At 47.6% G+C, this 15069-nt stretch overlaps 1 protein-coding gene across 1 annotated transcript in view; it reads left to right on the top strand.

Annotated features, from left to right (window-relative positions):
- Positions 1–15069, top strand: part of LOC140421321 (transmembrane 9 superfamily member 2-like) — a 254618-nt gene that overhangs the window by 189824 nt on the left and 49725 nt on the right. The window contains exons 11-12 of the mRNA XM_072505969.1: positions 357–476; positions 4026–4083. Coding sequence (XP_072362070.1) covers positions 357–476; positions 4026–4083 — 178 coding nt within the window. The remainder of the gene's footprint in view (positions 1–356; positions 477–4025; positions 4084–15069) is intronic.

The following is a 15069-nucleotide window of genomic DNA, read 5'->3' as shown; positions in this document are numbered from 1 at the left end:
TCTGTGGCCGAGGAACGTACACAGTACGTACACAGGAATGATCAACAGAGAACATTGACAAATGGTACATCAACAAAACAGTGATTGGTTACAGTGCGGAACAAGGGGCCAAACAAAGCAAATATATGAGATAATAATAGAGATAATTAATTCAACTACAGGTTTAATATTGGCCTGCATTCTTTAGGTTGAATGTGTATGGGGAGAAAGGTTAAGCTCCATCACACCTTATGAAAAGTACTGAAAAGGCGGCCTTTATTGTGTGCTGTACTGATGAAGAGGTGCATCCAGTGGAGACCTGGAAAGCGATGTTTTGCTGTGCATACATTCCATTTCTTTTTCCTCCCATTGTGCAGTCCTTGCCTGTCTTGGGTTCCTTTCACCTGCTAATCGAGGAGCATTGATGACCTGTGCTGTTGTTCTATGGGTCTTGCTGGGAACGCCTGCAGGATATGTTTCTGCCAGAATGTATAAGAGTAAGTGATACATGGTACAATTTTTTTGTTATTAACTATATTGGATCATGTTAAATCAATCATCAAGCGGGGATCAAGATAATGTTACAAAGCCAAACTTTCTGCAAACAGTAAACTGGAATAAGGTTACTGTATATGACCTATGACCATGTACTGTAGTGTTCAAATCCATATTGGAAGAATAAGTTATTATGTCAATAGATTTGTTTCCTTTATTTGTATTAATTTCTTCCACACCTACATTTTGAAACCTGGTTTCATTCTGAATGGGAATGGAAGAGAAGACATTCAAAGAAACTTTTTTTCCCCCATAAGTTTAGAGTACCCAATTCGTTTTTCCAATTAAGGGACAATTTAGCGTGGCCAATTCATCTATCCTGCACATCTTTTTGAGTGGTGGGGGTGAGACCCATGCTGACACGGGGGTTAACTTTCCCTTCCCCATTGCTTCAATGGAAGTAAAAGATAACATCGGCACAGTCCCAGATGACCATTGGCTGCTTTCTCCTCTGAGGGGGAGAGCTGACTGGTGGTGATTTAACCTGAGGATCACCACACCTCGGGTGAGGTGCCAGGTTGAGGAGGAGGAGGAGGGGGGGGGAACCTTTGTGAATAACCTCAGTCGGTACGGGAATTGAACCCGCGCTGCTGGCCTCACTGCATCACAAACCAGGTGTCTAGCCAAGTGAGTTGAACCGGCCCTTCAATAGAAATGGTCCCAATGTCTCGGATCACCCCTGATAACCCCTGGATCCAATCCAATAACTATAATTCCTATTCCTAGTCTTTTATTGTGTTTGTGTCTCTTGTGTGCCTTATGATTTGCTTTGAAGGAAATGGGAAGTAGACTCTGCGACATAAATTTAACCAAAAGTAAACTTCTGATGATCACGGGGTTGTAATGAGGCAAGTAAAACATCTGCCTAGAATTGTCGAGCTTTGAAACATTGCGCCCCAGGGATATGCACCACTGTTTCTTTGCTCCACAAGAGCCTTTGGCCAACTTATTTCATCCTCATGCTCTGAACTTGTTCTCTGCTTTGTGAATGGTTTGAGCAAAAACAAACTTGGGAGCACAGCCACATGGTTTGTTTAGAAGATCCTCTTTTAAAAAAAAATTTAGAGTACCCAATTAATTTTATTCAATTAAGGGGCAATTTAGCGTGGCCAATCCATCTAACCTGCACATCTTTGGGTTGTGGGGCCGAAACCTACACAGACACAGGGAGAGCGTGCAAACACAAAAGCACAATGTATTTATTTACTGACAGCAGCTGTCCTTCTCTCAATAGGAGCCCAATAAAGATTTTTAAATATAAATTTAGAGTACCCAATTATTTTTTTGAATTAAGGGTCAATTTAGCGTGGCCAATCCACCTAGCCTGCACATCTTTGGATTGTTGGGGTGAGACCCACACAGACACTGGGAGAATGTCCAAACTCCAGAAGGACTGTGACCCAGAACCGGGATCAAACCCGGGTCCTTGGTGCCGTGAGGCAGCAGTGCTAACCACTGTGCCACCGTGCTGCCCCAATAAAGATTTTTAAAAAAACATTTTATTAAGGCATTGATGGTTTTATAACAATAAACAATACAAATGCAAACATAGTTCAGTGCGTACACCCATCCCTCCAGCACCCCCCCCCCCCCCCCCCCACCCCCAGACGGACCCTAACGTTGATCGTCTCAGGGCGAAATTAATTTTCAGAAGTCTGAGAAACCCAGTCATGTCACTAACCCAACTCCCTGATTTTGGGGGCTTTGAGTCCCTCCACGCTAATAAGATCCGTCTCCGGGCTACCAAGGAGGCAAAGGCCAAAACGTCAGCCTCTCTCGCACCCTGGACTCCCGGAGCTTCCGACACTCCAAAAATCATCACCTCTGGACTCGGCACCACCTTTGTTTTTAGTACAGTGGACATGACATCCGCAAATCCCTGCCAGTATCCCCTAAGGTTCTGGCATGCCCAAAACATATGGGCATGGTTTGCTGGCCCTTCCTCACACACTTCCTCTATCCCAAAAAACTTGCTCATCTGGGCCACCGTCATGTGTGCCCGGTGAACCATCTTGAATTGTATCAGGCTGAGCCTGGCACATGATGAGGATGTGTTGACTCTGCTCAGAGCATCCTCCCACAGACTCGCCTCTACCTCCCCTCCCAGCTCATCTTTCCATTTACACTTTAGCACACCGATCTGAGTTTCCTCCCACTCCAGGAGTTCTTTATAGATATCCAAAACCTTCCCCTCCTCGCCCCCACTTTAGAAACTACCTTGTCCTGTATTCCCAGTGGCGGTAGAAGCGAAAGGTCGCAACCTGCCTTCGTGCAAACTCCCTTAGCTGCAGATATCGAAACCCATTCCCTACCAGCAATTCAAACTCCTCCTCCAAATCCTCTAAACATGCAAAGCTCCCATCAATAAATAGATACCCCAGCCTCTCAATCCCTGCTCTCTGCCACTTCCGAAACCCCCTATCTAGCGTCTCCAGGACAAACCGGTGATTACCACAGTTTGGAGCCCACACCGACGCTCCCTCCACTCCCCTACGCTTCCGCCACTCTCCCCACAGTGGAGTACCGGGCCGGTGAGAATGGCAGAGAGCCATTACCAATGCCCCCAAACTTGTGCTCTTACATGATACTGCCTCTACTTGTGTCTCCCCCCCCCTTTAATTTATGTAACTGCTCCCATCCCCGTGCCACCTGAATTCCCAAGTAACGGAAACTCCTTCCCACCACTGTAAACGGCAGCATCCCCAGTCTCCGCTCCTGCCCCCCGCCTGGATCACAAACGCCTCACTTTTGCCCATATTCAACTTGTACCCTGAGCACCAGACAGATTCCCCAAAGATCCGCATAATTTCCCCCATCCCACCCTAACGGGTCAGAAATGGACTCAATAAAGATTAGCATGTCCCATTACTGTGCTTTGTAGCTTCACTCTCCAAGGGCTGGAGGAGTATTTTCTTAAACAAATTGAGTGGTTTCAGTTGCTTTTGTTTTACGCCATGGGTAAGTCATCAAACAAATGTAGGAAATCAGAATCAAAATACTGGGATGCTGGAAATCTGAAATAAAAACAGAAAATATGGAAATACTTAGCAGGTCCAGCAGTATTTGTAGAGTAGGAAACAGGCAATGTTTCAGGCCAATGATCTTTCGTCAGAACAATTTGGGAAATCATTGGAATCCTGTCAATTTTGAAAGAAACACACTTTGGGAAAGCAAAGCTTTCTTTAATTATTTTGACTCGCGATCATGTCTGGGTGAGAAATGTGTTCAACAAATGCTTGCTCTGCATAAAGGCAACTAAATTGTCTCTGCAGCGATGGTTATGAATTGAAAACTGTGCTATGTCTACCTTCGTACTACAGTAGTGACTGAAAGAAAGGTGTCCCTGGCCCCTCAGTGCTAGCAAAATTAAGAGTGACCAGACCTGTTTTGATGTTGGAAAGGACTTCAGTACTCGGGTTACTAGATCAAAAAAAGGTTTTACACAATTGTCTTTGAGAGTAGTTTGTTTAATTGTTCTAATCTTTCCACAGCTTTTGGCGGTGAGAAATGGAAGACCAATGTTCTCTTGACTTCTTTTCTGTGTCCTGGGTTAGTATTTGTTGTTTAATGTCTGTGATTTGTTATAGAATCTATGCTTGGCTGTGGTATTTGTAATGCACATAGTTTGCATGAGTTAATGTCATATGTTCAGATAGAGTGAGATGAGTAGATTTTGCTGAAGCAGTGCAGTGTAGGACAATAAATAACTGATTAAAGTATAGAGTTCTGATATATTTCATTTGTTTCAGATTCCTTAAGTAACTCGATACTGAATAAGAACATAAATAGGAGCAGGTGTAGGTTATTTGGCTCTTTGATACTGTTTGGCCATGCAATTCAATCAAGGCTGATATTCCATTTCCTGCACCATCCCCATATCCCTTAATTTCACTTGGACCTGAATTTCAGTTGTTAGTTATTTAAGCGCCCCTCATATAAACATGTTTGTTTACATTCCGAAAGAGTTAAGTAAAATTCATATTAATGATGAATTAACATTAAGGATGCATTCACAGAGCTGGTGACACCTTGAGGCTATTTCCAGCACTTTGGATTTCAGCTTGCACACATGCACAGGCAGAGATGTCTTAATACTGTCATGATATGCAAACATGCAACCAATGAACACTTCGAATAGGACACAACCAATGAGCAGTCAGGACACTCAGGTGGCATCACCACAAGGGGGCATGACATAAACACTATAAAAGGGATGAGGCACTCACACCCTGCCTCTTTCCACAGACAGACATCTAGAGAGTTAGACAGGGTTGATCAGCAGCATCACACCCCAGCACGTGGCTTAGAGCAAGCTGCTACAGTTAGACTGGGTTACTACAGTTAGATTAGCAGAGAGTCGAACTCATTTGCGAACTGTGTTAATAGTTCAGTAAACACGTTGAACTCATTTCAGAGTTTGGAGCATCCTTTAGTTAAGACTGCATCAAGTAGCAGCCTGTGTTATCCGAAGCAGCATAACACAACAAATACAGTCGTTAAAATGAAAGCCCAGAGGTTCCCCACTTGTGCTCTAGCCAGCTGGCAATCTCTCTCCCACGCCTCCTAATCATTTTAATGGACAGGAAGACCGTGAGCTGGAAAGTAGACAGCCTTGGTTCATGTTTTAATCAAGGAATAGGGGAGTGTCGCTAAACAAAAATTAAAGGTGTTGATTTAGAAAGTGTTTGCATTGAAGTGTAGCAAAAGGGCGGCATCACATTATTTCCTTGGATGATTCTCCTTCCTGATCATCAATTCTAAACTCGCACTTGCACCGTGACATTACACATTCGCCTAAAATCAGTCTTGAATTGCACTCCTCTATGTTCTTCCCCTTTAACAATTGTGACTGCATCCAGAATACTTTTCCATTAGTGTAAATTGGTTTTTAAATTGCAGCGTATCTCATTTACTTAAAGCGGAAGGAACGTACTTATTGAAAGTACTTCTCCTACTTTTTATCAAAGAAAATGACAGTCTTGGCTTAAATTTCGAACACCTTTTCAAATGTCAAAGAAAATAAAGGTTTGATTATCGTTTTTTTTATCAAATAAAAACTGTTTTTTAGGGGCTGGTTTAGCACAGGGCTAAAGAGCTGGCTTTTAAGCAGACCAGGGCAGCCCAGCAGCACGGTTCAATTCCCATGCCAGCCTCCCGAACATGTGGCGACTAGGGGCTTTTTACAGTAACTTCAGTTGAAGCCTACTTGTGACAATAAGCAAATTTCATTTCATTTCATTTCATTTCCATTTCATCAACATTAACCACTGACCATAACATGTCTATTATGGCATGCATAGAATCATAAAATCCCTACTTTGCGGCAGGAGGCCATTCGGCCAATCGAGTCTACACTGACCCTTGGAAAGAACACCCTACCTAGGCCCAATTCCCTGCACTATTCCTGCAACTCCACTCTAAGGTGTAATTTTATCACGGCCAATCCACGTCTTTGGATTGTTTTTAAACATATATTTTTATTAGAATTTTCCAAGTCACCAATTAGACATAAAAGAACACAATATTTACGGAATGCGGCGTTTCTTATGTACAATTTGCATGAATACCCATTAATCTCCCTTCCCCCTTTCCTTGGTCTCCCTTCCCCTTTGATAGTCGGGCTCCATCTTGGCCGCTTCTTTTGCCATGGGTGTTGTATTGTTATATTCTTTCTTTAATTTTGTTGCTGTTACCCTATGGCTTCGCTGCAGGGGGCTTTCTGCGTCCCTCCTCCCCCCAAACACACACTTTACCCATGTCCCTTCCTGATGCTTCCCTGGCTCCTTCCTTGCCGCCCACCCCCTTGTTCCTATCTGTTCTGTGAGATCTTGGCTGCCCTCATTTATGCCCCCTCCCCCTTTCTTCCTAATCACTATTGGCTTTGAACAGGCTGATGAATGGCCCCCATGCTTTGTGGAAGCCCTCGTCCGACCCTCGGATGGTGTATTTGATCTTCTCCAGGTGGGGAAATTCCGAGAGGTCAGCGAGCCAGTCGGCAGCTGTGGGTGGTGCTGCCGATCGTCAGCCGAGCAGGATTCTCCGGCGGGCGATAAAGGAAGGAAAAGCAAGGGCATCGGCCTTCTTCCCCATATGTAGTTTCAAAAAAAAAAAATATGTCTGTTAAGAATTTTTCAACACAATTTTCAACCATACAACCCCCCCCCCCCCCCGTAACAAAAAGAAAAGAAAAGTCGCATAGCAAGACATAAACATATCCAATCGACATAATACAGAACTTTGTACATTGGATTCCTCCTGCACATATCAACTTTCCTGAACATTTATGTGTTTTCTTGCTCAACTGCCCCCAGGAAAACCCCCCTTCCCCATCCACCCTTCTTCCACCCGACCCCCCCCCGAAATAGATGCCCCCCCCCCCCCGGGTTGCTGCTGCTGCTGACCGAACTCCATCTAACGCTCCGCGAAATAGTCTAGGAACGGTTGCCACCGCCTTTAGAACCCCTGCATAGACCCTCTCAAGGAAAACTTTATCCTCTCCAACTTGATAAACCCTACCATGTCATTTATCCAGGCTTCCACACTGGGGGGCTTCGCATCTTTCCACATTAACAAGATCCTTCGCCGGGCTACCAGGGACGCAAAGGCCAGAATGCCAGCCTCTTTCACCTCCTGCACTCCCGGCTCGTCTGCCACTCCAAATAGTGCTAGCCCCCAGCTTGGCTTGACCTGGACTTTCACCACCTTAGATATAGTTCTCGTAACACCCCTCCAGAACCCATCCAGTGCCGGGCACGACCAAAACATATGGGCATGGTTCGCCGGGCTTCCTGAGCACCTCCCACATCTGTCCTCCACCTCAAAGAACCTACTCAGCCTCGCCCCTGTCATATGCGCTCTGTGAATAACCTTGAACTGTATCAGGCTAAGCCTGGCACATGAGGAAGAAGAATTGACCCTTCTCAGGGCATCAGCCCTCAAACCCTCTTCAATCTCCTCCCCCAGCTCCTCCTCCCATTTACCCTTCAGCTCCTCTACCAAAGCCTCCCCCTCTTCTTTCATCTCCTGGTATATTGCCGACACCTTGCCCTCTCCGACCCATACACCCGAAATCACCCTGTCTTGAATCCCGTGTGTCGGGAGCAACGGAAATTCCCTCACCTGTCGCCTCACAAACGCCCTCACTTGCATGTACCTGAACGCATTTCCCGGGGGTAGCCCAAACTTCTCCTCCAGCGCCCCTAGGCTCGCAAACGTCCCATCAATGAACAGGTCCCCCATTCTTCTAATCCCTGCCCGATGCCAGCTCTGAAACCCCCCGTCCATCCTTCCTGGGGCAAACCCGATGGTTACCCCTGATCGGGGACCACACCGAGGCTCCCATTGCACCCCTGTGTCGACTCCACTGGCCCATATGTAGCGTTGCCGCCCCCACCGGCCCATATTTAGTTCTGGCTGGTCCGTCGCCCCGAAGGCTGCCACTCTCAGGCATGGCTCCACTCCCATCCCCACAGCCTTGGACATTGCCCTCGATGTAGGCTGTCCAGAACCTGACGAGTCTGGGGCAGGCCTTGAACATGTGGGTGTGGTTGACTGGGCCTCCCTGGCACGGTTTGCATTTATCCTCTACCTGCAGGAAGAACCTGTTCATTCGGGTTCTGGTTAGGTGCGCTCTGTGCACCACTTTAAATTGCATGAGGCTGAGCCTTGTGCAGGAGGAGGTGGAGTTGGCCCTACTTAGTGCTTCCCTCCAGTGTCCCCACCCCACATTCGTCCTCCCATTTCTGTCTTGCTACGACTAATGGTGTCCTCGCCCTTTCTAACAGTCGTCCGTAAATGTCCCCACAGTTGGTCCTTCAACCCTGGAGGGGATCTCTTTCCCCCCCCCCCCCCTCGAGGGATCAACTATAGTTCCCTGGTGGACGCGCCCATGCACTCCGGGGTTTCCCTATGCTAGGGGCCGTCCAAAATGTCCAGGGTCACCTTCCTTGCCATGAGGTCGGGCCCCTGCACTCGGGGTCTCCCTTTGTTCAGGGACTCTCCAAAGTGGCCGCTTGCAGCGCCATCTTGTTCCCTCAACCAGCACCTTACCTGCTGAAGCCAATCTGAAAACCAACCATTTGTTATCCTTGTGATTCCCCCGCCCCGCCAGACGCTCCCTCCTTGGCGGGAGGCTCCCTTGTTCTCATAATTCCTGCACTAGTTTTCCCCGCTAGTATGGTGGCCGCCCTCCTGGGGCTGATCTTACCTTTTTCCTGTGCCCGCTAGATTGCTGCTCCCTCTTCACCCTCTCCTGCGCTCCGCTACCCTTGCCCTTTCCTGTGTTTTAACAGTTCAGTTCAGAGCAAGACCGTACTGTCCCATGCAAGCATGGTGTTAGTCCATCATAGTTTTTCTTTCTCTCCTCTTTTCCCCTCAGCTTTGTCTTTCCTGCCCCTTGTTCAGGCCGTTCGTCCATTCAAACCTGTCTGCCTCTGCCTGGGTGTTGAAATAATGTTCCTTATTTTGGAACGTGACCCAGAGCCGAGCTGGGAAAAACATTCCAAACTCAACTCCGCTCCTGTACAGGGCCGATTTCGCCTGGCTGAATTCGGCCCTGTGTTTTGACAGGTCTGCCCCAATGTCCTGGTAGACCCGGATTCTGTGTCCTTCCCAGCTGCTCGCCTTTAGAACATAGAACAATACAGCGCAGTACAGGCCCTTCGGCCCACGATGTTGCACCGAAACAAAAGCCATCTAACCTACACTATACCATTATCATCCATATGTTTATCCAATAAACTTTTAAATGCCCTCAATGTTGGCGAGTTCACTACTGTAGCAGGTAGGGCATTCCACGGCCTAACTACTCTTTGCGTAAAGAACCTACCTCTGACCTCTGTCCTATATCTATTACCCCTCAGTTTAAAGTTATGTCCCCTCGTGCCAGCCATTTCCATCCGCGGGAGAAGGCTCTCACTGTCCACCCTATCCAACCCCCTGATCATTTTGTATGCCTCTATTAAGTCTCCTCTTAACCTTCTTCTCTCCAACGAAAACAACCTCAAGTCCATCAGCCTTTCCTCATAAGATTTTCCCTCCATACCAGGCAACATCCTGGTAAATCTCCTCTGCACCTGCCCCAAAGCCTCCACGTCCTTCCTATAATGCGGTGACCAGAACTGTACGCAATACTCCAAATGCGGCCGTACCAGAGTTCTGTACAGCTGCAACATGACCTCCTGACTCCGGAACTCAACCCCTCTACCAATAAAGGCCAACACTCCATAGGCCTTCTTCACCACCCTATCAACCTGGGTGGCAACTTTCAGGGATCTATGTACATGGACACCTAGATCCCTCTGCTCATCCACACTTCCAAGAACTTTACCATTAGCCAAATATTCTGCATTCCTGTTATTCCTTCCAAAGTGAATCACCTCACACTTCTCTACATTAAACTCCATTTGCCACCTCTCAGCCCAGCTCTGCAGCTTATCTATATCCCTCTGTAACCTGCTACTTCCTTCCACACTATCGACAACACCACCGACTTTAGTATCGTCTGCAAATTTACTCACCCACCCTTCTGCGTCTTCCTCTAGGTCATTGATAAAAATGACAAACAGCAACGGCCCCAGAACAGATCCTTGTGGTACTCCACTTGTGACTGAACTCCATTCTGAACATTTCCCATCAACCACCACCCTCTGTCTTCTTTCAGCTAGCCAATTTCTGATCCACATCTCTAAATCACCCTCAATCCCCAGCCTCTGTATTTTCTGCAATAGCCTACCGTGGGGAACCTTATCAAACGTTTTGCTGAAATCCATATACACCACATCAACTGCTCTACCCTCGTCTACCTGTTCAGTCACCTTCTCAAAGAACTCGATAAGGTTTGTGAGGCATGACCTACCCTTCACAAAGCCATGCTGACTATCCCTGATCATATTATTCCTATCTAGATGATTATAAATCTTGTCTCTTATAATCCCCTCCAAGACTTTACCCACTACAGATGTGAGGCTCACCGGTCTATAGTTGCCGGGGTTGTCTCTGCTCCCCTTTTTGAACAAAGGGACCACATTTGCTATCCTCCAGTCCTCTGGCACTATTCCTGTAGCCAATGATGACATAAAAATCAAAGCCAATGGTCCAGCAATCTCTTCCCTGGCCTCCCAGAGAATCCTAGGATAAATCCCATCAGGTCCCGGGGACTTGCCTGTCCAGAATTGCCAACGCCTCTTCCCTACGTACCTCAATGCCATCTAATCTATTTACCTGGAGCTCAGCATTCTCCTCCACAACATTATCTTTTTCCTGAGTGAATACTGACGAAAAATATTCATTTAGTATCTCGCCTATCTCTTCAGACTCTACACACAACTTCCCATCCCTGTCCTTGACTGGTCCTACTCTTTCCCTAGTCATTTGCTTATTCCTGACATACCTATAGAAAGCTTTTGGGTTTTCCTTGATCCTTCCTGCCAAATACTTCTCATGTCCCCTCCTTGCTCGTCTTAGCTCTCTCTTTAGATCCTTCCTCGCTACCTTGTAACTATCCATCGCCCCAACTGAAACTTCACACCTCATCTTCACATAGGCCTCCTTCTTCCTCTTAACAAGAGATTCCACTTCTTTGGTAAACCACGGTTCCCTCGCTCGGCACCTTCCTCCCTGCCTGACCGGTACATACTTATCAAGAACACGCAGTAGCTGATCCTTGAACAAGCTCCACTGATCCAGTGTGTCCAACACTTGCAGCCTACTTCTCCATCTTACCCCCCCCAAGTCACGTCTAATGGCATCATAATTTCCCTTCCCCCAGCTATAACTCTTGCCCTGCGGTGTATACTTATCCCTTTCCATCCTTAACGTAAACGTCACCGAATTGTGGTCACTGTCCCCAAAGTGCTCACCTACCTCCAAATCCAACACCTGGCCTGGTTCATTACCCAAAACCAAATCCAATGTGGCCTCGCCTCTTGTTGGCCTGTCAACAAACTGTGTCAGGAAACCCTCCTGCACACACTGTACAAAAAACGACCCATCTAATGTACTCGAACTATATCTTTTCCAGTCAATATTTGGAAAGTTAAAGTCTCCCATAATAACTACCCTGCTACTTTCGCTCTTATCCAGGATCATCCTCGCCATCCTTTCCTCTACATCCCTAGAACTATTTGGAGGCCTATAGAAAACTCCCAACAGGGTGACCTCTCATTTCCTGTTTCTAACCTCAGCCCATACTACCTCGGAAGATGAGTCCCCCATCTAGCATCCTCTCCGCCACTGTAATACTGCTCTTGACTAGCAGCGCCACACCTCCCCCTCTTTTGCCTCCTTCTCTGAGCTTACTAAAACACCTAAACCCCAGAACCTGCAACATCCATTCCTGTCCCTGCTCTATCCATGTCTTCGAAATGGCCACAACATCGAAGTCCCAGGTACCAACCCATGCTGCCAGTTCCCCTACCTTATTTCGTATACTCCTGGCATTGAAGTAGACACAGTTCAAACCATCTACCTGAACACTGGCCCCCTCCTGCGACGTCAAATCTGAGCTCCTGACCTCGAGACTCTCATTCTCCCTTACCCTAAAACTACAATCCAGGTTCCCATGCCCCTGCTGCATTAGTTTAAACCCCCCCAAAGAGCACTAACAAATCTCCCCCCCCAGGACATTTGTGCCCCGCAGGTTCAGATGTAGACCATCCTGTCTGTAGAGGTCCCACCTTCCCCAGAAAGAGCCCCAGTTATCCAGAAATCTGAATCCCTCCCGCCTGCACCATCCCTGTAGCCACGTGTTTAATTGCTCTCTCTCCCTATTCCTCATCTCACTATCACGTGGCATGGGCAACAACCCAGAGATAACAACTCTGTTTGTTCTAACTCTGAGCTTCCATCCTAGCTCCCTGAAAGCCTGCCTGACATCCTTATCCCCTTTCCTACCTATGTCGTTAGTGCCAATGTGGACCACGACTTGGGGCTGCTCCCCCTCCCCCTTAAGGACCCGGAAAACACGACCCGAGACATCACGTACCCTTGCACCTGGGAGGCAACATACCAAACGTGAGTCTCTCACGCTCCCACAAAATCTCCTATCTGTGCCCCTGACTATCGAGTCCCCAATTATTAATGCTCTGCTCCTCTCCCCCCTTCCCTTCTGAGCAACAGGGACAGACTCCGTGCCAGAGGCCCGTACCCCATGGCTTACCCCTGGTAAGTCCCCCCCCCCCCCCCCCCCCCGTCCCCCCCGTCTCCCCCCCCCCCCAACAAGTATCCAAAGCGGTATACTTGTTTCTCAGGGGAACGACCGCAGGGGATCCCTGCACTGACTGCTTTTTCCCAGTCCCTCTTATAGTTACCCATCTATCTCCAATCTTTGGTGTAACTAATTCCCTGAAGCTGCTATCTATGACCTCCTCTGCCTCCCGAATGATCCGAAGTTCTTCCAACTCCCGCTCCAGTTCCCTAACTCGGTCTTGGAGGAGCTGGAGATGGCAGCACTTCCTGCAGGTAAAATCAGCAGGGACACTAACTGCATCCCTCACCTCAAACATCCTGCAGGAGGAACATTGCACTCCCTTCCCTGCCATCCCTCTAACTTTCTACCAAGATCTGGCTAACAACTAAATTAAATTTTTTATATAAAAAAAATATTAATAACAATAATAAAATATGGTACTTACCTCACACCAAAGGGTTTTATTATTAGGTTAGAGGAGGAGGGCGGGTGGGAGACACTACACGTGTAGTGTCTCGGGTTTCCTCTCCACCAGAATTTATTGGTGAGGGTCTTGCCAGAAGTCCGCGGGTCGACTTCCTGTTCCCACCTTAAACACTAAAATTTAAAAAAAAAATGTAAAGGAGAGACTTACCTCCCAGAAATCACTTCCGCACTGCCCCCGCTGAAATGGACTAGCCTGCTCCGCTCCTGCTGAAATCGACTTGGCCTGCAAGGTAAGGAAGTTAATCAGTACTTACCTCACCCAGGCAGCGACCTTTTAAACGGTCCCCTCTGCCTCGCAGCTCCTGCGCTTTTTCAAATTCCCGCGCTGTTTCTAAGGTCCCGGCTCTCACTCCCGAACTAAACAGGTGACCTGCAAGGTAAGGAAGTTAATCAGTCTGTCCCCTCTTTGTCTGTCTTGCCCACCACTGGATTGTCTCCCGGCCCTGATACCTGTGTAATTTGCAACGATTGCCCTTTGTTGCTCCCCCACTTTCGGCTTCAGTTGGAGTGATCTGTGTGCCCTGTCAATCTACGGCAGCTTGGGGAAGCTGTTCCTCCTGACCAGATTGCCCAGCAACTGGGCCACATAGTCTGTCGGGTCCCTGCCCTCTAACCCCTCTGGCAGGTCCACAATCCGTATATATTGGCGCCGGGACTGGTTCTGGTCCTCAATCTTCTCCTTTGGGTTGTCACCAAACTTTTAATTTCGGTCTCTAGAGCAATAATCATGTCGCTCTGGTCCTTCTTCTCAAGCTCCTGCATTGTCTTTCCTTGAGCTTCCAGCTTCTTCCCCAGAACATCGATCGCCGTATGCATGGTGACCAACACCTCCGTCACTGTGACCTTGACCGCTACCTGGATCTCCACCTTTATCGCCTCACTCATCGCCAACTGTTCCTTGGTCAGGAACGTCTTCCATCCATCTGCAGGCAGATGAGGGCGGGGCCTTGTTCGTTGTCGTCAGTCTCTGGGTTGGCCGGGGATCCCTCACCTCGTGGGTCCGCCATCTCATCCACCCGTTGCTCTTGACCTTTCCCTCCGCTCCTGCCATCTCTACGACCTCTTGAGCTCCCGTTTGCTGGCATATTGCTGTTCCTCTTCTCTTCCTTTCTTATTGCTGGGTGAATGGAGTCCGAATTATCGGGCTAAATTCGCCTAAAAGTGCCTGGTTGTGTTCTGGAGGAGAGTCACCTGATGTGCGACTGTTCAGCCCATCACTGCCCCCGGAGGTGGCAGCATGGACGGCACGGTACCCCAGGCTCGATTTTCACTTGGGTCACTGTCTGTGCCGAGTCTGCACGTTCTCCCGGGGGCTCCGGTTTCTTCCCACAAGTCCCGAAAGACGTGCTGTTAGGTGAATTGGACATTCTGAATTCTCCCTCGGGGTACCCGAACAGGTGCCGGATTGTGGTGACTAGGGGCTTTTCACAGTAACTTCATTGCAGTGTTAATGTAAGCCTACTTGTGATATTATTATCAGTGTTAGCCATGTGCCACCATGCTGTGGAAATTAGTCTTAGCATTTAAAAAAAATATATAAAATAGTATGCAATGAAGCTGTTCGATGCTTCATTCCACTCATTGGCTTGTTGCTCAAGAGTTAGATTCTGTGCAATCTATTAGAATAAAAATTCAACAGTAACAACTTGCAACTCTATAGCTTTTTAATATTGTTGCCTAGCTGATGTTACTACCAGACAAGTTAGATCCCAGAGTGGAACCCAGCTTGATGGATCCTAACTTTTATTTTCTGTTTAAAAACGTGGATGAACAGACTCACAGGACCTCTGACGAATGTATAATAAAATAATAAAACATTTATTAAACAAGAAAAGATTAACTATATTATGATACCCCAGCTA

Source organism: Scyliorhinus torazame, chromosome 5 (genome assembly GCF_047496885.1).
Source record: "Scyliorhinus torazame isolate Kashiwa2021f chromosome 5, sScyTor2.1, whole genome shotgun sequence".
Lineage (NCBI taxonomy): Eukaryota > Metazoa > Chordata > Chondrichthyes > Carcharhiniformes > Scyliorhinidae > Scyliorhinus > Scyliorhinus torazame.
The sequence above is the reverse complement of the archived record's forward strand: the minus strand, read 5'-3'. Positions and strand labels throughout refer to the sequence as shown.